At 36.6% G+C, this 24,347-nt stretch overlaps 1 protein-coding gene across 8 annotated transcripts in view; it reads right to left on the bottom strand.

Annotated features, from left to right (window-relative positions):
- The window catches only part of Focad (focadhesin), a 285,307-nt gene that overhangs the window by 208,285 nt on the left and 52,675 nt on the right, over nucleotides 1–24,347 (bottom strand). For all 8 annotated transcript variants that reach the window (XM_074051714.1, XM_074051713.1, XM_074051711.1 and 5 more), the window contains 3 exons: nucleotides 22,559–22,663; nucleotides 10,001–10,102; nucleotides 6,037–6,241 (listed from right to left, as the gene is read on the bottom strand). In XM_074051714.1, coding sequence (XP_073907815.1) covers nucleotides 6,037–6,241; nucleotides 10,001–10,102; nucleotides 22,559–22,663 — 412 coding nt within the window. The remainder of the gene's footprint in view (nucleotides 1–6,036; nucleotides 6,242–10,000; nucleotides 10,103–22,558; nucleotides 22,664–24,347) is intronic.

Genomic DNA, 24,347 nt, shown 5'->3' on the forward strand with positions numbered 1-24,347 from the left:
TTAAATGTGGTCCTATGTCAATGCAATGTATGGTCAGACAATATCTACAGCACTGCATTCAGCACTGAGAAGAATACTTCAAAGGAGCACATTCTGAGTACCAATAGAGAATCCCTAGCAAAGAATAGTAATAATAATAGTAATAACAATAATAATAATAATGAAAGAAAGGGAAAAAATCTGGAAATTATTTCATATAGAGAAGTAAAGAAAATGATGGAAAAACAGAAGGAAGGGAAGGAAGAGAGAAAATGAGACAAAAAAATACCCACAAATGAGCTTTTAATTTTTTTTTTATTATTCTTTTATTCACATGTGCATACATTGTTTGGGTCATTTCTCCTTCCATCCTCCTCTCCCATCCTCTTCCCCCTTCTCCCCTCAGTTCCAGGCAGGTCATGTTCTGCCTTTATCACTAGTTTTGTTGAAGAAATAAGGAAGACAAAGTGTTTTTGCTAGTTGAGTTGAGGATAGCTATACAGAAATATTCCTAGCACTGCTTTCGTGTGCACGTGTTATGACCCATGTTGATTCATTTCTAACTGATCTTTACCCTGGTTACTGATCCCCTTGTCATGATAACCTCTGTTGCTTTAAGGTTTCTGTATTAGCTCCTCTGGAGTGGGGACATCAAACACTTTCATGTTTTGGATTCTCTACCTATTTCTATATTACCCAAATGTGCTCTCCCCTTGTCATGTGGTCCCAGTCCAACCACACTGATGCATTTGCCCTAGATCTAAAGTCCGCATATGAGGGAGAACATACAATTTTTGAACTTCTGAGGTTGGCTGACCTCACTCAGAATGATGTTCTCTAGTTCCATCCATTTACCTGCAGATGATAAGATTTCATTCTTCTTCATAGCTGAGTAAAATTCCATTGTGTACAAGTACCACATTTTCTTGATCCATTCATCAGTAGTGGGGCATCTTGGTTGTTTCCATAACTTGGCTATTGTGAATAGTGCTGCAATAAACATGGGTGTGCAGGTGCTTCTGGAGTAACCTGTGTTGCAATCCTTTGGGTATATCCCCAGGAGTGGGATTGCTGGATCATATGGCAGGTCTATGTTTAGATTTTTAAGAAGCCTCCAAAGTTTTTTCCAGAGTGGTTGCTTGCATTCTCACCAGCAGTGGATTAGGGTTCCTTTTCCCGCATCCTCGCCAACACATGTTGTTGGTGGTGTTTTTGATGATGGCTATTCTAACAGGTAAGGTGGAATCTTAGTGTGGTTTTGATTTGCATTTCCTTTATGGCTTAGAGATCGTGAGCATTTCTTCATGTGCTTTTTTGCCATTTGAATTTCTTCTTTTGAGAAAGTTCTATTAAGTTCAGTTGCCCATTTTTAATTGGTTCATTGATTTTAGGAGAGTTTAGTTTCTTAATTTCCCTGTATATTCTGGTTATCAGTCCTTTGTCTGATGTATAGCTGGCAAATATTTTCTCCCACTCTGTGGGTGGTCTCTTCAGTTTAGAGACCATTTCTTTTGTTGAGCAGAAGCTTTTTAATTTTATGAAGTCCATTTGTCCATCCTTTCTCTTAGTTGATGGGCTGCTGGGGTTGTATTGAGGAAGTCCTTGCCTATACCTATTAGTCCCAGAGTATTTCCTGATCCTTCCTGTACTAACTTCAGAGTTTCTGGTCTGATATTTAGGTCCTTAACCCATTTTGAGTTGATACTAGTATAGGGTGATAAACATGGATCTAGTTTCAGTTTCTTGCAGATGGATAACCACTTTTCCCAGCAACATTTGTTGAAGAGGCTGTTTTTTCTCCATTGTATGTTTTTGGCACCTTGGCCAAAAATGAGGTGGGTATAGTTGTATGGATTCATATCTGGATCTTCTATTCTGTTCCACTGGTCTTCATGTCTGTTTTTGTGCCAGTACCATGCTGTTTTTATTTCTATTGCTTTGTAATATTGTTTGAAGTCAGGTATTGTGATACCTCCAGCATTGCTTCTTTTGCTGAGTATTGTCTTGCCTATTCACGGTCTCTTGTATTTCCAAATGAACTTTAGGGTAGATTATTCAATCTCTGTGATGAATGTCATTGGGATTTTGATGGGAATTGCATTAAATATGTAGATTGCTTTTGGTAGTGTAGCCATTTTTACTATGTTAATTCTATCGATCCATGAGCACAGGAGATCTTTCCATCTTCAGAAGTCATCCTCGATCTCTTCAGGAGTTTGTAATTCTCCTTGTAGAGGCCATTCACATCTTTTGCTAAATTTACTCCTAGGTAACAAATGAGCTTTTTAAACACTTATTTCGCTATGGGAAAAGTAGAAACTAGTGGATAATTTTTTAAATGAAGGTCAATAAAACTACTTTTTAAAAAATGGTTGTCCTAGACCCAAAAAACTCTACTCAGAAGCTTCTAGACATCATCAATAGCTATAGCAAAGTAGCAGGATATAAAATCAACATAGAAAAATCATTAGCATTTCTATACACTAACAATGAGCAAACGGAAAAAGAATGTATGAAAACAATTCCATTTACAATAGCCTCAAAAAAAATCAAATACCTAGGTGTAAACCTAACAAAAGATGTGAAAGACCTCTACAAGGAAAACTATACACTTCTGAAGAAAGAGATTGAGGAAGACTATAGAAAGTGGAGAGATCTCCCATGCTCATGGATTGGTAGAATCAACATAGTAAAAATGTCGATACTCCCCAAAGTAATCTACATGTTTCATGCAATTCCCATCAAAATTCCAATGACATTCATTAAAGAGATTGAAAAATCTACTGTGAAATTTATATGGAAACACAAGAGGCCACGAATAGCCAAGGCAATACTCAGTCAAAAGAACAATGCAGGAGGTATCACAATACCTGACTTCAAACTATATTACAAAGCAATAACAATAAAAACAGCATGGTACTGGCACAAAAACAGACATGAAGACCAGTGGAACAGAATAGAGGATCCAGATATGAAGCCACACAACTATGAGCAACTTATCTTTGACAAAGGAGCTAAAAATATACGATGGAGAAATAGCAGCCTCTTCAACAAAAACTGTTGGGAAAACTGGTTAGCAGTCTGCAAAAAACTGAAACTAGATCCATGTATATCACCCTATACCAAGATTAACTCAAAATGGATCAAGGATCTTAATATCAGACCCCAAACTCTTAAGTTGATACAAGAAAGAGTAGGAAATACTCTGGAGTTAGTAGGTATAGGTAAAAACTTTCTCAATGAAACCCCAGCAGCACAGCAACTAAGAAATAGCATAGATAAATGGGACCTCATAAAACTAAAAAGCTTCTGTTCATCAAAAGAAATGGTCTCTAAACTGAAGAGAACACCCACAGAGTGGGAGAAAATATTTGCCAATTATACATCAGACAAAGGACTGATAACCAGAATATACAGGGAACTTAAAAAACTAAATTCTCCCAAAACTAATGAACCAATAAAGAAATGGGCATGTGAACTAAACAGAACTTTCTCAAAAGAAGAAATTCAAATGGCCAGAAAACACATGAAAAAATGCTCACCATCTCTAGCAATAAAGGAAATGCAAATTAAAACCACACTAAGATTCCACCTCACCCCTGTTAGAATAGCCATCATCAGCAACACCACCAACAACAGGTGTTGGCGAGGATGCGGGGAAAAAGGAACCCTTTTACACTGTTGGTGGGAATGTAGACTAGTACAACCACTCTGGAAAAAAATTTGGAGGCTACTTAAAAAGCTGGACATCGATCTACCATTTGATCCAGCAATACCACTCTTGGGGATATACCCAAAAGACTGTTACTCCAGAGGCACCTGCACATCCATGTTTATTGCGGCACTATTCACAATAGCCAAGTTATGGAAACAGCCAAGATGTCCCAGCACTGACGAATGGATTAAGAAAATGTGGTATCTATACACAATGGAATTTTATGCAGCCATGAAGAAGAACGAAATGTTATCATTCGCTGGTAAATGGATGGAATTGGAGAACATCATTCTGAGTGAGGTTAGCCTGGCTCAAAAGACCAAAAATCGTATGTTCTCCCTCATATGTGGACATTAGATCAAGGGCAAACACAACAAGGGGATTGGACTATGAGCACATGATAAAAGCGAGAGCACACAAGGGAGGGGTGAGGATAGGTAAGACACCTAAAAAACTAGCTAGCATTTGTTGCCCTTAACGCAGAGAAACTAAAGCAGATACCTTAAAGCAACTGAGGCCAATAGGAAAAGGGGACCAGGAACTAGAGAAAAGGTTAGATCAAAAAGAATTAACCTAGAAGGTAACACCCACACACAGGAAATCAATGTGAGTCAATGCCCTGTATAGCTATCCTTATCTCAACCAGCAAAACCCCTTGTTCCTTCCTATTATTGCTTATACTCTCTCTACAACAAAATTAGAGATAAGGGCAAAATAGTTTCTGCTGGGTATTGAGGGGGGGAGCGGGAGGGGGCGGAGTGGGTGGTAAGGGAGGGGGTGGGGGCAGGGGGGAGAAATGAACCAAGCCTTGTATGCACATATGAATAATAAAAGAAAAATGAAAAAAAAAAAAAAAAAAAAAAATGGTTGTCTTGCAAAATAGTATGCTTATCACTGAACTATCCAACTAGTAATTGGATGGTCACCTTTTAGATAGTGTAAGAAATCCCTGCAGCTGGATATGGTAACCTACACCTGCAATCACAGCTACTTAGGAAGCAGAGTAAGGAAAGTCACAAGTTCAGGGCTATCCTAGGCAAAGTTGGCAAGATCCTGTATCAAAAGCAAAATAAAGACAAAAGGTCTGCAGGCCACCTCAAGTAGTAAATCACTTGCTTAGCAAGCACCAAAAAAACAAACTAATGAGTGGGAACTCTGCCTCTAGAACCCCTTTTAAATCTGAGATTCTTTCTTCTAGTAAAGTTGATTGACTAAGTGAGTAAATATTTTTATCTCACTAGTTTCAAATGATGTTTCCATTTTTCCTCACATCTCTGTTATAGTAATAAGTCAAAGAGTCCCAGAAATACCATACAGAGTTCATTTCTGCAAATATTTAAGCTTTTCATGGAAATGAAGGCAAACATTTACCAAAGAGCACAGAAAGACAATGTGGGCATGGTGTAAAAAAAATGTACCTTAGCTCAAGACATTTTGCCCGTGCATTGCTTTGTTACTCATAGAAAACAAAAGCCTTAGAAAAGCCACCCGAGAATTCATTTTAATTAACTTTTCTCTGCCTTGATTAAAGGAAAGCCCATTTATGAGTCACAAAAGAAAGATTCACTCTAGTCACTCCTTGCTAACACAAACTCAAAACAGGTCATCTGTGACCTCGAGTGATTGCCTTGAAATATATTCAGAGATTCCCTCCATCACTTGAGCAGCATGGTGCTCAGATTCCAGGCAACTGGCCTAACCTTGTTCATGGAATGGGTCAGCCTGAGAAGTGAACCACTACAATGAAAACACAATATACTGGCAACTGAATTTTTTTTTAATTTGCAGTTGTAGAGATATTAACTCAAATTTCTTTTTCCCCTGAACTGTCCCAGCATTTTATCTATACCTCTGTGAACAACCTTCCATCCCCTACTTCTCAAGAGCAGGATCCACCAGGACCAATATATATCTTATAAGGGAAGAGGCAGAAACTGGAATCCAGCACTCAGCCACCAAACTTTGCCTCCTCAGAGTACATCTCACCAGAGACATACCTTTCTTTAAAATTTGCATGATGAGGTCTTTTCTTTTCTTGTACCTAGTAACTCAAAATCTCCTTTCCCTCATAAGTTTCTCATAAATAATGGAAAGCTTTCATTCCTACTTATCCCAAGATAGAATGCATATTTTTGTGGGTTTAGTTAACATAGTATACATTACTATAAAATCTAGATTTTGGTTCTTTTATCTTCTCCAAAAGATTGCAAGCATTTTTAAAATCAGGATGGTCTCTAAGTTTGCCAAATCATATAGAATCTAGAATAACTTTATTATGCTAATAATAATCAATACTTCTCAGTACTAATACTTCATTAGGAAAAAAGGACAAAAGACCTTACCTGCAAACATGGAACCATGTCACAACACAGTTGAAGTATCTGTTGGTCCAATGTTGACGGTTGTGCTTTGTCACTAACAACCCTGGGCTGAAGTAAAACTTTTAGCAGGGCTATTCGAAGCTTAGCATATTCTTGTAACTGAGATGGTTCACAGTATAGATACCATAGAAATGGTGCCATTATTTGGATACATGAAACTTCTGACCTGCAAGTCACATAATTCATTAGCCCATCACTGAGTTAAATACACTACCAAACAGATAAGTAGCACATATCAACTTACACTCCATGACATATCATAAACTACAACAACATCAAGTGTAACTTCTTTCTTGTTTTCTTCTGGTATTCCCCTGCGACCTAACTAGACCTATGTCAAACAGTTCCTTGTGCACTGAGGAAAATGACTTAATACCAGGAAATCATAAACACAATGTCCAGAAATAAGAGCATCATTTTTTGCATATTAGAAGAGCATCTCTACAAATCCATGGCCAGTCTTTGGTGAACACCAGCATCACCTGAGACCTTTTTAGAATTGCAGATGAAGGGATCTATGCTCCATGAGCATGGCAGAGGCATGCATTTGTGGAAAAACTATATGGGTAAAATCTGTGTAAAACAAATTCATACAGTCATCCTAAAATGATTAGGATGACAGTTAACATGTATAGTATTCCCCTTTTCCTTTCTGCAATTTGTTACCCTCACTCAACCATAATCTCAAAATATTAAATGGAAAGTTCCAGAAATAAACAATTCATAACCTGTACATTATTATATCCCATGCTGAATACCATAATGAAATTTCACTGTCCCACTCTTTCCTTTCCAGGACATGAATCCTTTTGTCCAGTTTATCCGTGCTGCCCACCATACAAAGCATGAGTCACTTGGAAGCCATGTTGGTCATCAAATCAATTGTCATGATATGGCAACAATTGTGTCCCTATTTTACTTAATAATGACATCAAAGCACCAGACTAGTGACTCTGGCAATTTAGAAATGCCAAGTCATACACTGCTTTCTTCAACAGAACAAGTTCTCAGCTCAATAAAGAAAAATAGTTGTATGTTAAGGTAAGATCTATGGTAAATTATTGTAAATCTTTTCTTCTCCTTCCTTCATCCTTATTCCTTGTTCTTCTTCAAGATACAGGATCCCATTATATTGACCAGGCTGGTCCTGAACTCCTGGACTTGATGATCCTTCTGCCTCAGGCACCTGCGTAGTTGGCATGTGCCACAAACCCCATCTCAGTTGCTATTAATCTGCTAATATGTGCCTAATTTATGTTGATATAGGCTTGACATGATTCAGTAACCTAAGACTCATGTGTTGGACACTGGATCTTCAGTTCAGTTCAATTCAGTGCTAGAGAGGTTGTTGGACCTTGAAGTAGAAACTAGTTGAAGGTATGCTGCCCTCACAGGAGATTAAGATAGTTCTTATGGGACCCCTGAGTTAGTTCTCAAAAAAAAAAAAAAAAAAACTCATTATAAAAGAGCCTGAGCCTGACCCTTGACTTTCTCACTGGCCTCCTGAATAGCAGTGAGATTTCTCCCTCTCATGCATTCTCACCACCATGACACCATCCACTATTAGGTCCTTACCACAGCCCAGCAGAAGCCAGTGTCGTACCCTCAAATCTTCAGAACTGTATGGTAATAAACCTCTTTTTTATAGTTATCCAATCTCAGGTATTCTGTTATAGTAATGAAAAACTATACATGTGTATAGAAAAAAGTATGACATATATGGGCTGCAGTACTATCTGTGGTTTCAGGCATCCATGGCAGGTCTTGAAATGCTATTCCTCCATGAGAGGATTACTGAGTCTGTTAACTTGTTAACCTTTACAGTGTGCAAATTATTACTCTTTAAGTCTTTAAATTCATTTGATTCTTGCCAAAACCCTATGAAATAAAAAATATTATTATGCCCACAACACAGATATAGAAAACTAAGGGAGAGATAAATGAGGTAATTGCCAAAGGCCTCCTCTTAATCACTTTCTACTCATAGGAAAAAGACTCTACATATCTACATATCTTTTTATATATCTTTCATAACTATCTATATTTCATTATATCACAGTAACTTCTAGTCCAAAGTCAGAAACATGTCAGAATAACATGCAAACATAAAAATCTGATCCTATCATTAGCCATCTTAAAACAATTTGGCCTAAAGACAAAAAATTTAATTGGGTTCACAAACCCTCTATAATGCAGCATCTTTTTACCTTTCTAGACTCATTTGTTTTATTTCTCCACTCTTCCATTGAATTTATTAAACATATTTCAGGTCTTCAATCAAGCTAGCTAGGCCTCTTCTCACTTGCAGTTCCCTCTATCTGTAATGTTCTTCTCCCTTTTCTCCCTTCCTATTCCTCCCCTACCTCCCACCTTGGGCCTAATTTTTATCATCTTTCATTTCTCTGTTTTACAATGACTTCCTAAAGTCCCTTCCTGACAGGCAGCCTTTATCAAGTCCCCATTATATGCTCTTCAGTGCAATGGCTTATTGTCATTATGTGTTTTATCCCTCTCTAGACTATAAGCCAAATGAGGGCATGGACCATGGATTCCTCTTTATTGCTGTATCACCAATAATATATACATCAGGCCTTCAAAGAGATGTGCAGTCAACTAATTATCTCAATCACAGTAAGTAACAGAGTAGTTTTTAAATACCATGCATCAATTAAATACCATTTTATTTCTTTTAATATTTTCATTTATTAAATATAAGAAATAATTAATTAAGATACAATGGTGAACCAGATATTAACTATTCTTAAGAAACATACAGTAAGCATACAGTCAAACAGAAACAATCAACTGTGCTCCTGAACTAGAGGGCAGGAAGTGAAAATTGCAAAAAATGGAATAAAAGTGTAATCACTTCATGGAAGGAATGAAATTCGAATTGTGTTTGACAACACAATTTTATAATCTTACACATTCTATAGCAATGTGGTATTTTAAAGTTACATTAAAATTTAAAAGTTACCAAATCAGTAAGACTTAATTTTATTCATTCATCTATTATTAATTCCCTTGGCAAAATTTATGGACCACTCACAGAATATCATTAATTCATTTTTATGATGGAAATAAAGCAAAAAACAATTATGAGAAAAACAAAAAGATAAAACCAGTGAGAACCATATCATAAACAGGACATATTAGATTTTATCCTATAGTCCAGGAAATTTCTAACAATTTCAGAAACCAAGTTAGTTTTTGGTTTTTGTCTGTTTGTTTTCAATAGAAAGCTTCTGTAAGACATCAACAGGTACTGGCAACAAATACAGAATTCAAGGGGTTGGGGGCAACTCCCCTGTGGAGCCCATATACTGCAATTGCAGTTTGAAACCCACAGCTGTGGAGATCTAAGCAAGGAAGTGACACAGTAAGATTTGCATTCTTGACAAATCATACCAATGGATTCTCAGAGAATCAGAGAATGGATGTGAGCAGGTCAAGACTGTGTACTGAGACAACAGTTCAGAACAAGTGGCAACAGCCAAAGCAAGAGATGAGGACTTGAATCAGTGCCATGTAGTAAACACAGAAGAAAAGGGAGTAGCTCTAAGGACCATCAGAAGGCCATGGTGACACTTAACAAACCGACATAATTTGTTGGTAATCTTATCCCACAAGGCAGGATTATTTCACCCCAGTTGGAGGGTTTCTACTACAGATTAACTCACTAATCAATGCATATCTGCTTTAATAACAGCTTTTTTCATACTCAATATTTCAACAGTCAATGAATCTGACAAGTTATTTTTTTTTCTCTTACTCTTAAAAGGAAAATAGAAAACTGCAACCAGCTCTAGAACATTTCTTTCTTCAGGAGAAAACATAGTCGTAGAACTTTTAAGGGGGAAAAAAAGCTAGCTCTAAAATTAGCATATACCTTTCTGTCTCCTTCATTTATTTTGTTTCACATTACCTTTCAGGGCATTGCTGGAAAAAAGCTGTCAGCTGCTGCAATAGTACAGGCCAACAATCAGGTCTATGTTCAAGCACAGTGACCAAAGGCTGAGGATGATTTCTGAAAAACACACAAATCACATTGGAAGCTGTCATTTCAGGACTACACATCCTCAATATCCAAATATAAGAGCAAAAAAGCCAATACAATCTAGCGACTTTTTCCAGGATTCATAATATCACAAAACTAGCATTTGCTATACTAATTGCAGAATTGGTTCTTCAGAACTGACTTTTTTTTTTCCTTTTATCTAACAGTTTTGCAGAAAAGAAAGCGGACCTAGACTCTCAGGATCCAAATTGGAGAAAAGACTCTACAATTGAATAGCTCTGACTTTGACCGAGCTCTGGAGTCCTGTGTCTCTCTCACATCCAACCATTGATTCCTTATTCCCGGAGGTTACAGGGCATCTCACCGTCTTTCTAGGGTTCTTTTTCCATGCCAAAAAGGTTCCACTTCTTCCACCATTATTGAAACTCACAGCACCATCTCTTGCTCTCTGTTCCCACTTAATTGCCTCTTCTCAAGTGCATATGCTCCCTCAGCATATTTAAGGAAAAGGAAAAGAAAATATACCTACCATCCCAAACAAGAAACCATCCTAACTGAAAATGCTTCAATTACAAGTGAACACGGATGAATCTTATTTGAGCTATTTCCATTAAAATATCTTAAAAACCTACATTAAACGTAAGATCTGAAATCTGAAGGAGTCTCAAAGAACTCTAAATATAGGGGAGGGAACACAACCACAAGTCATTTTAAATAGTTCAAAAAGCCTAATAGTAATTGTAAATGTATCAGCTTTTCAAGCTATGAAGTACTTAAACTTTGTAATTATCGATGCTGATTTTTCTCTCCAAGGAAATCTAGTAAAAATTAAAAGCTTCATTGCAAAAATAATCCAAACAACATAGAAATATCAATGTTTTAAGCACAAAAGGAATCATATATGTAACACCATTCTTTAAGCTTAATTTTTAATATGCAATCAATCAAAAAAAACACTTAGACCATCACTTAATACTCAAATGATTTGGTGGGGGGGTTGTTTATTTGTTTATTTGTCTTTTGGTGATACTGGAGACAAAACTCCAGGTCTTGTGCTTCCAGGCAGGCATCCTACCATTTAAGCCACTCTGCCAGCATATTTATTTATTTATTTTTGAGGTGCAGGAGAGCAAGCGAGCCCAGAGCCTAATAGGTGTTAAGTAAGTGCTCTACCACTGAATTACACTTCCAAGCCTCAAATCATACTTCAAAAAGTGCCTTCTTAGGGGTTCTCAAAGTGTGATGACTTTACCAGCACATCAGCATCACCTAGGAATTTAGAAACACAAATTCTCTAACCTACTAAATAGTCCTGCAAAAAAATGATGCTGTACTGCTATAAAGCTGTGTTTCTCAAACTTGGTTATGTGTCAGATTGTCTGTGGAGTTCTTATCACCAATATCTTAGAATTTCTAAGAATGGTGTTCACGCATTAGCAATTTTTAAAAACCCCACAGGTAATTCTAATGTGTTGCCAAGGTTCAAAATTGCAACAAGCAAAAACCACTAATAAGGGAGGTCAAGGATAGGAAATTATTCTGGCTTTTTTTTTCTCTTTTAAAATAAGAAAAGTTCAGTAGATCTATCATATTGAAACACAACACTCATGTTAAACACCTCTCTGCCACTACTGCACAGTTTCTGGATATTAACACCATCTCATTTTTTCTTCGAGCTCACCTACTCTATCATATCCTCACTTCACAGGCTGGCAGCCTCCTGCTTGTTAAAGTGCAGGCTATTTCTGACTGCCAGATTGCCACTATTGCTAAGGGATGGCTCTAAGCAACTTCTTATGCCAAACCTCAAAAATCATATCAAAATCATGTTTCTGAATCCCAAACTCTTTGGCAGTTCAACCTATCCAGAATCTGCTTCTAATCTAGTTGTTACAGATATTAAAAAGCAACTATTATAAACCCTAAGGCTCATCAGGTATATCACATCATATGTACTTCTTAGACTCAATGTTCAATAGAGCATGTTCAGTTAAAACCTCCAAATAAAAAAGAAAAATCAGCTATAATTATTATTGCTGTTGGTTCTTCTTCTGATAAGCAACTGTGTTGGACAAGACCATGTATTAATCCTCCAGCTAGTGGTGCATTTCTTACTATTGCAGAAGAAAATCCCAAGAAGTTAACCACAAAGTTTTTGTAGAATCATAAAGCACTGAAGTGCTTATCAATATTCTTCCCTTTTAAGTCATCCCTTTCCCATTCCTACTGTGGAACTACCTCTCGGTTAAAACATACCATTTTGTCCAAACTAAATCAGGTCAACAGATATAAGAGATTTAACAGATATTAAAGTAGGATTGGAAATGATGCACATATGACAAATAACTCCATTACAATGTGGCTTCTCTCCACTCAGACTGAGGAAGCCACTCCTCCTGTGTTGCACAAAACTGAAGGGCTATTAGATTTAGCCAATGCCATTTAGTATCTTAGACTTAATCACTAAAACTGAGATTAAGTAAAATATACTAGGATAAAAATCCAGATTAATTACTGATTTAGATCTCTGGATAATTAAGTTATCCAGATAACTGATTATATCCAATCTAAGTGGCAATGTTGTAGGGAATAATATACAATATTGATTTTGAGATGAAGATCTTGAGAAGGGCTGTACAAAATGAGAACACTGACTGTTCTTGTCGATTAGCACATGATTACTAATATACTATTTCAATTGAACACAAATAACCTAAAATCAATTATAATTGTCAAATTTTGTTTTAATAGTTTAAGCATAATGAAGCAAAAAGCTAACTTCTCCCTTGTGAATCATCAAATTGGTATGTGAATAATAATATAGAGAACCCTATGCTTAATTAATTTAATGGATACTTTTTTAATTCCATAAACTAAACTAATGCCACACATGAGTTTCTCAGTATTAGCACTACTGACATTTTAGGGTAGATAATTATTTACTGTGGAGGTTTTCCTATGCACCATAGGATGTTAGCAGCATCCCTGGCCTCTTCTCACTAGATGCTAGTAACACTTCTCCTATTTATGACAACCAAAAATGTCTGCAGACATTACCAAATGTGCCTGTAGGGCCAAATTGCTCTTAGATCAGAAACATTGCTCTAAGTAAAGTATAAGCACTACAGGAGGCACAAAACTAAATAAAGCATGGTACCAGTCTTGAATTATTCAAAAAGATTGTGATTCTAACTATACCCTGCTTTATACTGAACTAGAAGTGATCAGCTATACTCAAATTTTTAAGTTTCTTATGGTAATACACTTCTCAAAAATTAACATTAGGTGCCCAAGAGTAACACAACATATTACAAACTAGAAGGCTTAAAATGGAAAACAAATGTAAAATTATTCCTTTGCATAATAAAGAATCTTGTTCTAAGATAAACAGCATTAAATAATACACATGCTGATTTGAGTATGACAGAAAATGAAGTTATTTTTCTATTCAAAATATTATAATTAGAGTATTTTAAATGCCATAAGGCTAAGTATAGTTCACTCCTGATGTATTCAAGAATTGATTATTAAATTTATGGATTATTCGAGATTTTTCTTTTCTTCCTTTCACTCACTGGCTTTCAGCCATGCTGCTTCTTTTAAGTACAGCCAAGAAAGAAAGGTCAAGGTAAGTGAGAAGATCCACAATTTAAACAAGTCAACAAGTTTAAACTGGCTGGGCACCAGTAGCTCATGCCTATAATGCTAGCTACTCAGTACGCAGAGATCAGGAGGATGGCAGTTGAAAGCCAGCCCAGGAAAATAGCTCAAGAGACCTGATCTCAAAAATACCCAACACAGTAACAGCCTGGCAGAGTGGCTCAAGCAGTAAGAGCACCTAGCATGAGGCCCTCAGTTCAAACCCAGTGCCACCAAAAAACAAAAATAAAAGTCAAAGCTAGAAACGCTATTGGTAAGAAAGAAAGGCAAGAGGGAGGAAGGGAATAAGCTGTATTTAAAAAAACAAACAAAACTTGGTTACACTTTAAAGTTCAATTACTCCCAAGTCTGCCATTCAAGTTATGAACAGTCAGTTCATAACTTGGATATGGATAGAGTCAGTTGACTCTATCCTTTATTCAAAATGATGGAAGGGCTGACCATACAATCAATCTGATCACTTGTAAAAGTCACAGTGGCAACCATTAAGCTACTGTTTGTTTGAAAAAACAAACAGTGTGGTACATCATCATCACTGTTATTTTTACATAAGCAGGGCTCTAGCACATCACTGGAAAACTTTACTGTTATGTGGTAGTGTCGCTGTCTCAGATAAAACCAAAATGGAGGGGTGGGGTAAAATAGTTAGGGGAAAGCATAGAAGTAAGCATCAAGAACTCCAAATTTACATTCTGGATCTGCAACATAGCATGGGATCCCAGGTAAGAGAATTAGCTTCTCTTAGCCAACATTTCTTCATCTGTAAAATGAGAAGATGAGACCAAATACCTAATAGAGCTGAAAGTCATATAACCCACACCACCCCTTAAAGCCCTAACCTCAGTATGCTCAGGTGTAGAGGTAGAACTAAATCCTGAAAAAGCAGACAACCATAAAGATGGTTCTCAACGCTAATGTTATGTGAAGCTTAAATGGCCCTAAGGCCAATGTCTACTAAAATCTAAGGCCTCAAAAAAGAGTTCTCCTATTATCTCACAGAAATAAATCATCCCTCATTTCTATTTTGAAGAAGTAAAATATAGTGACCAGGAGAAATTTTTAAATCAGAATTTCCTAACTCCTGAGATAGCATGTAGATTCTGCCTTCTCCTTAAAAAAGTATAACATTGTTTCTACAGTTCAAAATCAATACAAACCAGACAACCAGGTCACCCTCCATTGGCCTTTACTGCCTGCAATCTCTCCTTTGGCTTTTTGTTGGATTTTTTTTTAACCTGCCATCACAGATTAATCTATTTATTGTGTAGGTTGGCAACTTCTCATTCTGTGATAGGAAATATTTTAATTGCTATTTTAAGTAAAGCATACAATGTAACACCTAGCAAATGCAAGTACTCCATAAATACATATTAGTATGGTTATCATGAGAGTAGGTTTAATTAGAGCTCAAGCAGCTTAAAAGTTGGGTCTGTGTCTTAACCAGTTTGTCTCCCTTTCAGTGCCAAATGCAAGTCTGCAATGCATGTAACTATCTCACTCACACACCATACACTTTCCCCAAAACATCTTAAACCTCGAAACTGGTTTATTCATGTTGTCACAAATGAAAAACTAAGCTGGATCATGAAAAAAAAAAAGTTTCTTATTCCAAAATCAACACTGTTCAGGGAAAAAAAAAAAAAAAAGGAAGCACTCAGACTCTGGATGTGATATGAGTGCTTCCCACCCCCTTTAGTAATAATATCACAGATAACACACAGCAGTACAGGTGCAAATGCAGTGAGGAAGGAAGGAATGATATATTCATGGTTCCACTAGACTAGCATGGAGGCAGTGATAAAATAGAGTCACCTTCCCAAGAATAAATACATCAACCTTAATGGAAATGAGGGAATAAAAAAATTAGCTTTGCAAGAGGTAAATCAGAAAGCAAAAGTTATTTGTAACCTTTTGGTCACCTCAACCTTCTTACTACATCTCTGAGTGTCAGAAAGCTATGATTTGATTTACATCATAAATTCAGCGACTGGCACAGATTGCCTTTTCTGTGTGAGGAAACAATGCCTGCAGTCACCATGCATTTTCATGTATGCAGCTGTGACCCCAAGCATTCAGAGCATAGCATAGCGCTTACTACATCAAATACGCATTTTAAAAGCATTTCTCTACCTACTCTGAATTTTGATTTGACAGTGTTGGTAAGAAGCTGATTTTTTTAAATCTCTACAGAAAGTTTAAAGATGCATAACAAAAAAAATATAAAGATTCCACCATGAATACTACTATTAAGAGAAACATGAACCAAGAAGAAAAAACACCAATATACATAACTAATTATGAATTGTTATGTATAGCATAATTTTAAGACAAATGTAATCTTGTGCTTTTCACACACCTCCTATGAAAAAGACATAGAGCAAAAGTGCTTTTAATTTTGACATTTCTGAGTAATTATGCTTTTTCTTTAAGTCTGCAAGACAGGGAGTTTATAAGATCCCTCTGAAAATATACTTCCTATTACAGTATTTCTGCCCTTACATTGAACCTTTCCCAGGATCTCTATTTTGAGAGCCAGGATTTTAATGCAAGGTCTCTGCCAATGACAGAATTCCGGAACTATTTTAGGTATAAGGTAATAAATGGGGGAAATATATAAGTATTTAGGGATCTAAAACTTTTCTTTCGTTAAGTTACATGATCTCACATACAGACATACACACACACACACACACACACACACACTAGAGAAACATCAAACAGGCTAACGAGGCAAAAACTCTAATATTTTTGTGGTGTTAAAAACACCTATTATCAAATTATCATACCAATTTATATAGTAAAATTTACATTTAGAACAACTTACAAAGCATTTTCTAGTGGACATTGCTAGCTGTACAATATATGTAGCTTATTCTTCAAAAGGATTATAAATTGCAGGTATAGCCTGGCTACACAACAAGTTTGAGGCTAGCCTGGGCTACAGAGAAGAGGGGAGACAGAGAGAGGAGGGGAGGGGAGGGGAGAAGAGGAAGAGGAAATAGAAGAGAAGAGAGGGAGGATGAAGAAAAGGAAAGAAACAAAATAGTAAATGTAGTAGCAGAATTTATACAGGAATAAAAAAACAAAAACTAGGGCTGGAGGAATGCTCAAGTAGTAGAGCACTTACCTAGCAACTGGGAAGCCCTAAGTTCAAACCCCAGTACTCCCCCAAAAAAACCCACAATAACTAAACAACTACCCTAATTAAACAGTAATTAAAGAGTAAGGCTGAGAAATAGTTCCAGAGTTCAAAAAACTAAAAAGTAATGACAGCTAAAGGCAACATGTGATCCTAAACTAGATCCCATGCATTAAAAATAAAGAGAAAAGGGAAAAAGCATAAAGATATTATTAAGACAACTATCAAAAGTAGAATTCGATGAGCACACATGGCAAAACGTTAAAAACACTGATGACCCTGAATACATGGTATGTGGAATTTCTTACACTACTCAGGAAACTGTTCTAGAACTTTAAAATTATTTTAAAACAGTAAGTTAAAAAGAGAAGCCTTCAATGACTTCCCACTATTCTTTAAATAAAACTCAGTCTTTGCCTTGCTCTTCTTTTTTGAACCTCTGACCAGGCCTCTGCCTCTAGTGAGCTCTAAAATCCAGCCACTCTTTCTTTTGTGGGTCCATCCGATGTGCCAACCTCTTTCACAAAACACTTCCGCTACTCTTCCCATGGCTAGCTCCATACATCCTTCAAAACATATAATTAGGAAAAAGGCAAAAACAGTTTATTGCTTAGAAAAAGTCAGTTATTAAAATAAAAACTAGGGCTCCATTTTGATATCCAAATCACATACTGGCTTTTGTTCACCTACATCAGTGTTTATCTGGGACTTTTTCTTGTTTTTCTTTATTTGATGAATCTATGGAATGAATTTGCATTCAGTTATAAGTCAAAGAATCAATATGAATTTATAAGTATCTCAGCCTTTAGGACACACATTTCTTAAGTTCTTTAAATTAACTCTCCAACCAAATAAACTACATAACACCACTACATGAATAAATATATATACAGAGGGCCTAAATTTACTCAGGGTACAACTATCCATTACTGTTGGCCTAATTGCCCACTTCAAAGCACGCCATCTGCCAAATCACTTAATATTCCCTTATTTCAGGAAGTACAGCTTGATGTTGATCAGAACAAGCCTTGCCACAAGTAAGACTCTTCACATTTGATATTTGTGCGCGTCAGCCACTGTCTGGCACATCAGAATGATGCATGAATCCTGGAACAGGCAGGTACTGCTCATGAATTCACAGCTATTTCCTCACTTTAGTTGAGGGAAAAGAGATCTTTAAAAGATTGCCAGAATATGAATATGCAGAAAAAAAGCAAATCAAGGGGAAAATGGCATATTGCAAAGCAACTGAGAAAATTTGTCTCTAATAATTGAAATCTTAGCTCTAGTTATTCATCCTTGTAACCAACAATCTAGACCAAACAAAGGGGTGAGAAAAAAAAAAACCTAAAAGGTATCTCAAAAGTGGAAAAAAGAAAAAAAATGTTAGCTTCAAAACTGTTCACAAGAAGAACTGGGTTTCTAAAGTTCTTGAAAACCATTAAGTTCCTAAGCCAGAGATAATAAACTTATTACCCATGGATTATATCCTGTGAACAGATGTGTCTGGTATGCCTACCCTGCATTTTTTTAAATTGCTTTCCAGCATTTAGTAAGAAGGATCCACATAAAAATCTTACATATACTGAAAAATCTGAATGATGTCCCACAACTATGAAGCCCCACCGCCTCACTGTAACCCTGGGCCAAAAGATCTCTCTACCCTACCTACACAGTGAAAATCACAAAGGAAGTATGGGGAAAAAACCAGTTTCTCAGGCTGATCCTCAAAGCTTTCTAAATAGTACTCAGGCAAGGATATATTTAAAACTTCCTCAGAAGACTCTAATGTGCAGCCATATATGCTTGGTAAAGGCTCTTGAGTTGCTCACATTAACTAAATGTACTGCAGTGTTCTTCCAGTTATCCCCATCATCAAACATACTCACAGCCGCAACCCCACTGAAATATCCCCATCTACTCTTGCTTAAGCCACAAATCTAAGTAAGATCTTCCTAAGAGAGTCCAGTTAAGCAATATAAGCTTTATCAGCTACACACACTTAAATTCAATGTATCAACTATATCAAATCCCTTGTTGAAAGTGTGTATTTCCAGGCCATGTTGTAGAAGCAAATATCAAAACTTTGAGGATAAGCTCATTAAGCACTTTTAACAAGCTGGCCAAGTTGTTTTAATGCATGAGAAGTTTGAGAACCACTAAGCTACTACAATGTTAAACAACCATTCAAATGAGGGTTCTATATAAACATTACCAGATTATGCCAACTCAGGTGATTGATTTTGGACCTCTGCACTTTGAAAACAAGATTCAGAAGAATCAACAAAAATATAGCAAAAAGAATATCCTCTCTAGGGCTCCTCAGGAAGTGCACAGGAACAAGAGCACCCACTAGCTCACATTCCTGATCCTCACATATTGTCTCTCTACTCCCACACTGACCCACCATATGTAATTCTATACAGACCCATTTTAAATAACCAAGTAGGCTGTTCCATTATGACTCAAACTAATCAGCTAATTAGGACAAAAAAAAAAAGCAAAAAAAACTTAAACCACAACTACACACCGGCAAAGTCCTTAAAACATGAAATCACAGATTAGCTTTATATTCAGAAAGCATCTCTTTGTAGAGCTCTAAGCTTCTCATATTCCTTTTTATGCTGTCATACATAGCTCAGTGGTTGGCTCTCCAAGGCTGAATGATATTGCTAACCAACATGTGGTAAAGAAGGCTCTAAAACAGCATGACAAATTTTATACTTGACTCAGGTAATAATAGTTCTCTTGAGAGGAATCTGTTCTTCAGGTTCACCTCTCCTCTGTTTCTGCCATCCACAATCCCCTCTGGAAGAACTTAAAGCTCTTATACACTCAATTACAATCCAGTGATTTATAATACCAAACAGCCATTCATACAAGAGCACTTCATAAACATTACTGGATTATGCCAACTCAGGTGATTGATTCTGTACCTCTTAATGTGCCACCTATCTAAAGACAAACCTTATGTACTCAATTCTTTTTGGCTCCTCAAACTAGACTCCCTAGCCATACTTGCACTGACTGCCTTTTGAAAACAAGACTGCAGTTAGAAGAACCAACTACAAGAGAAAATGAATTCTAAAAACGGGTAAAACATTACAGATGAATAAAGGGATAGCAATCACACACAAGGAGAATAATTAGTATGAAAATGAAAGGAGCTCTAATTGTTCTACATACCACAAGAATTTAAGGGCTAGGGACTGGCTTAAGTGGCAGAGCACTTGCCTAGCATGTGTAAGGCCCCAGGTTCAATTCCAGTACTACAAAAAAAAAAACCTTTTTTTTTACCTTTATCTCAACAAGTACTTCACGGAGCCTATGAATTATCTGGACAATCTTTCTAAAACACAGTCTCTGATTGAGGCGGCCTGCCATGGAGCCTAAGATGCTGCCTTCAAGACAAGTCCCCAGGTACTGCTGATACCACGAAGCTCTGCTACAGGGCAACAGCAGCATCACCTAGGCACTTGCTAGGCCTCTTGAGCCCAGCTGAGACTTAAGGAGAGAGAATATGCAGTTTAGAAGATCTCCAGTTGACTAGTAGGCACATTAAAGAACAGCTGACTATCATCTTGTACTTAGATCTTATGAATCAGAACCACAGAGGATCCTTTAAAACAACAACAACCAGTAGGGCTCATAGCAAAAATTCTGGGATATTTGATTGTTCCCACATTTGCTTGTTTTCAAGCATGCCCAGGTGGTTTTAATAAGCAGTCAGTATTCAGAACCAAAGATTAAAATACCCCACTAGGTAGAAAGGAAATAGGGACTAACTGCTAATGGATGAGGAATTTCTTTGGAAGATCATGAAAATGTTCTAAAATTGATTGTGGTGATGGCTACAGAATTGTGAATACACTAAAACTACTGACTTATACACTTTGAATAGCTCAATCATATCATATGTGGATTAAATCTAAATAAAATTGTTAAAGATTAAATTTCCTCTATAGCTTCTCTATCTAAAAAAGAAAAACAAACAATTCCAACTTAACAACAAATGAAACTGAATTACTTTTAACCCTGGAACTCTGGCCCAAGACTTTGTTTTGCTTTTTTTAAAGGGGAGAAACACAGATGTTCCTCCAGAAACATTAGGATCTGTTCATCTACTCTTCAGGATCAATTCTAGTCAAGGCATTAGATAAAGAAACCTGAAAGTAAATCCTTGCATTACAAAGAGCACTACCACCAAGTGCCAGTGGCTCCCACTTGGAGTCCTAGCTACTTGGGAAGCTAAAATCTATAGGACAGAGAGCAAAATAGACTGGAGGTGTGGCTCAATCAGTAAAGCACCTGCTCTGCAACCTTGAGTTCAAATCCCAATTCCACCAAAACAACAAGCAAACAAAAAACAAAGAGCCCTACCATGTTAAGAGAATGAGAAAGAAAGAGGGGCATAATAAACTTCACTCTGAACATTTCAAGCCTCTACAGAATTTTCAAAATAAATAAATTTCTCTTTGCATCCCCTAGTTAAAAAAAAGTGAGTTCATTACACCACATTCTTCCAACTTCTCTGTATGCTTGCAGATATTCACAAAACATGTTAAGAAAAAAATATATACACTATGAATCTGACCCTATTAAACAAAATGGGTTCAGAAACTCTCAATGATCTACTCACAATAAAATATCTTAAGCAATGCTAAAATTATAGGAAACAGTGTGGTAATACATGAGATGCTGCTCACTTATATCAAAAGGAAAGCACAATAAATAAAGGTAAATAGTAAGTATCACCCTATTTTAGAGCCTCTTCATACTTTCTGACAGCTGGGATGTCAAATTCCCAAAATTACTGATGCTGTAAGTTCAAACCGGTGATGGTTCATAAGTACCTGATTTATTTCCCTATTGAATCACCACAGCTCATGGAAGCCATGTTCCCTTCATAAACCAATACCCTATTAATAGTCCCATGGTGTCATTCTTTGAAATGAGCACATTCAGTATGCATCAAGTTGTTAACTTCCTGGGACAGCACAACATGGTTGCATGCTTCTTCTGGACCCTCTGCTGAGTGCCCCTCTCTTAAGAAATGATTTTCTGGGAGCTTCCAGGCAATAGACATACAGAGTCATCATCAGAAGTAATTGTGATACCTTCCCTTATCCACAACTCCCCTATAAAATCCAGTGCTGCTGTTTCTTTTTTTTTTAATAATCATACTATATCACATTATATAGATGACAAAGGAAAGGCACTCTGCATTCTAACTATTGATCTTGGCCTGGGTAATAACACTTGCGAACAACAGTTTCCTATTAGTTTTTACAGTGAGAAAGCTTGCCGTCTTACCTAATCCAAAGCCCTTGTACTTTAGCAAATTTGTTCAATGAACTCTGAAATTTTTATAGTACTGGGAAGAGAGTTATACATCCTACAGCAAAAAGAATGATCTGAATTTTTGCTAAGCACTTTCATTTCTAAAAAGCAACCCTGAAACCCACGTTGGGTTTCTGATACTCAGAATGTTGTCAAGTCTACCTCATTCTTGCGAGTCTCTGAAATACTAACTCCTTGAGAAGCGAAGACTCACAATCACTGTGTGCAAATTCTGTTGAATTAAATAACTAATTCTTAACGGACTTTCATGTTTTAGTTCATAACTTAACTAACAATTCACTTAAAAAAAGGGAAAAAGGACTTACCTAATAGTATATATATTCTGAATGTTCTTTTCCCCACTTTGTCCTTCCTTTAGAGCTTGCATTTGTAGTAATTTCATGAGAGCTTTTATCAAGCCATGTGTATTCCTGTTAAGAAATGTAATGGTATGTTAAATGTTATAGACACAAAGTGAATATGATAAACAGAGGCTTAATCCTGCTTCTTTTCTTTTTTGTGGTACTGGGTGTTGAATGCAGGACCTTGCACATGCTAGACAAGTGCTCTACCACAAAGCTATGCCACCAGCCCAATCCAACCATTTTTAAATAATTTAAAACATCCCACCCACATTGAACAGTAGCCACCCACAGGCACCCAGTTCATTCTGCACCACTTTTAAAACCCATCTAAGGGAGCAAAAAAACAAATGCAGGCAAAGAATCAAACCACTCCTCCCTACACACACTTGGGGAAAAAATCAATCAGGAAAAAAAACAAACATTAGCCCACATAATTTCAGGCAGTGACCACATCAGTTACCCATAATTAATGAGCAAGTCTTTCATTTGCAAACATTAGTAGAGCATGGAAAATAACCAGACAGATGAAATGGATCAACAACTCAAAAATGTGGACCAGGGGACCAATCAGGGCAAATGACACCCATTAATAAAAAGATTTTAGTTAAATGGAAAAATATTTTTTAAACATGATTGTTAATATTCATTGAGCATCTACTATAAGCTAGACATTCTATTTAGTGTGTAACCTATATTACTATGTTATTTATTATCCAGAACAGAGTAGTTTACAATTCATTTTTTACAAGACTTGGGCATAATTAAATATCATTTAGGGTATTTATGTAAGATGTCACTGAGGGTATTTTTTAATGGCATTTAAAAATTGGCAAAAGGTTTGACCACAAAGTAGACCTGTACTATTCAATACAGTTGCCAACAGCCACATAGTGATCATTGAGCATGGGTAATATGGCTAGATCAAATTGAGATGTGTTATGTCAAATACGTGCTAGATTTAAAAGATTAAAGGCATAAAAAGGGATACAAAATATGTATAATTTTCATGTTGATTACATATTGAAATAATATTTTTGGTATACTGGCTGACATAAAATACATTATTAAAGCTAACATCATCTGTTTCTTTTTACTTTTTTAATGTGACTACTAGAAAACTGTGGCTTGCTTTTGTGGCTCCTGTTATATTTCCGCATCACAGCACTGCTGTGGATGCTCATATGGCTCAGTTCCTAAGTGGATTCTTTAAGGGAGTGTTGAGGTTTCCCTTCCACTTGAAGAACTTTTCACAGTCTTTACAATGGCACTTTTCTCTTTTATACGAATCCTCTTAGAAACATGCAGTGTCGATTCACAGATAACTCTTTTGTGACAGGAAAAAGTGTGTATGATTTGTTTCCTGTGTGGGTCCACTGGAGAACAGTGGACTCAACACTCCATGAAACTTTCTCCATAAAGATTCTCCTGTGTGTGTTAAGAATAGTTTTGCTCATATCCCCTGCCTTGGTACTATGTCAATTCCATGGTACTTTTCTTTGATCAACAAAATGGCTAGCTAATTCCATTATGACACAATAAAAAATTAAAAAGGAAAACATTTTAAACCTTGAATGAATGGTAATGTCGGCCTGCATGGCACCTCCATGAGACATCCATCCTCCCGACATTGAGTAACAGAAATATTGCCTTATTTTCTTCCTGCTGAGAATCTTCTAGAACCTTCTCTATTGACACTAAGTCTCTAGACTCCTCTTTCTCTGAAGCTTAGGAAAATGATATCTTAAAATCC

The sequence above is a fragment of the Castor canadensis genome, chromosome 13, assembly GCF_047511655.1.
Source record: "Castor canadensis chromosome 13, mCasCan1.hap1v2, whole genome shotgun sequence".
NCBI classification, from domain to species: Eukaryota; Metazoa; Chordata; class Mammalia; order Rodentia; family Castoridae; genus Castor; species Castor canadensis.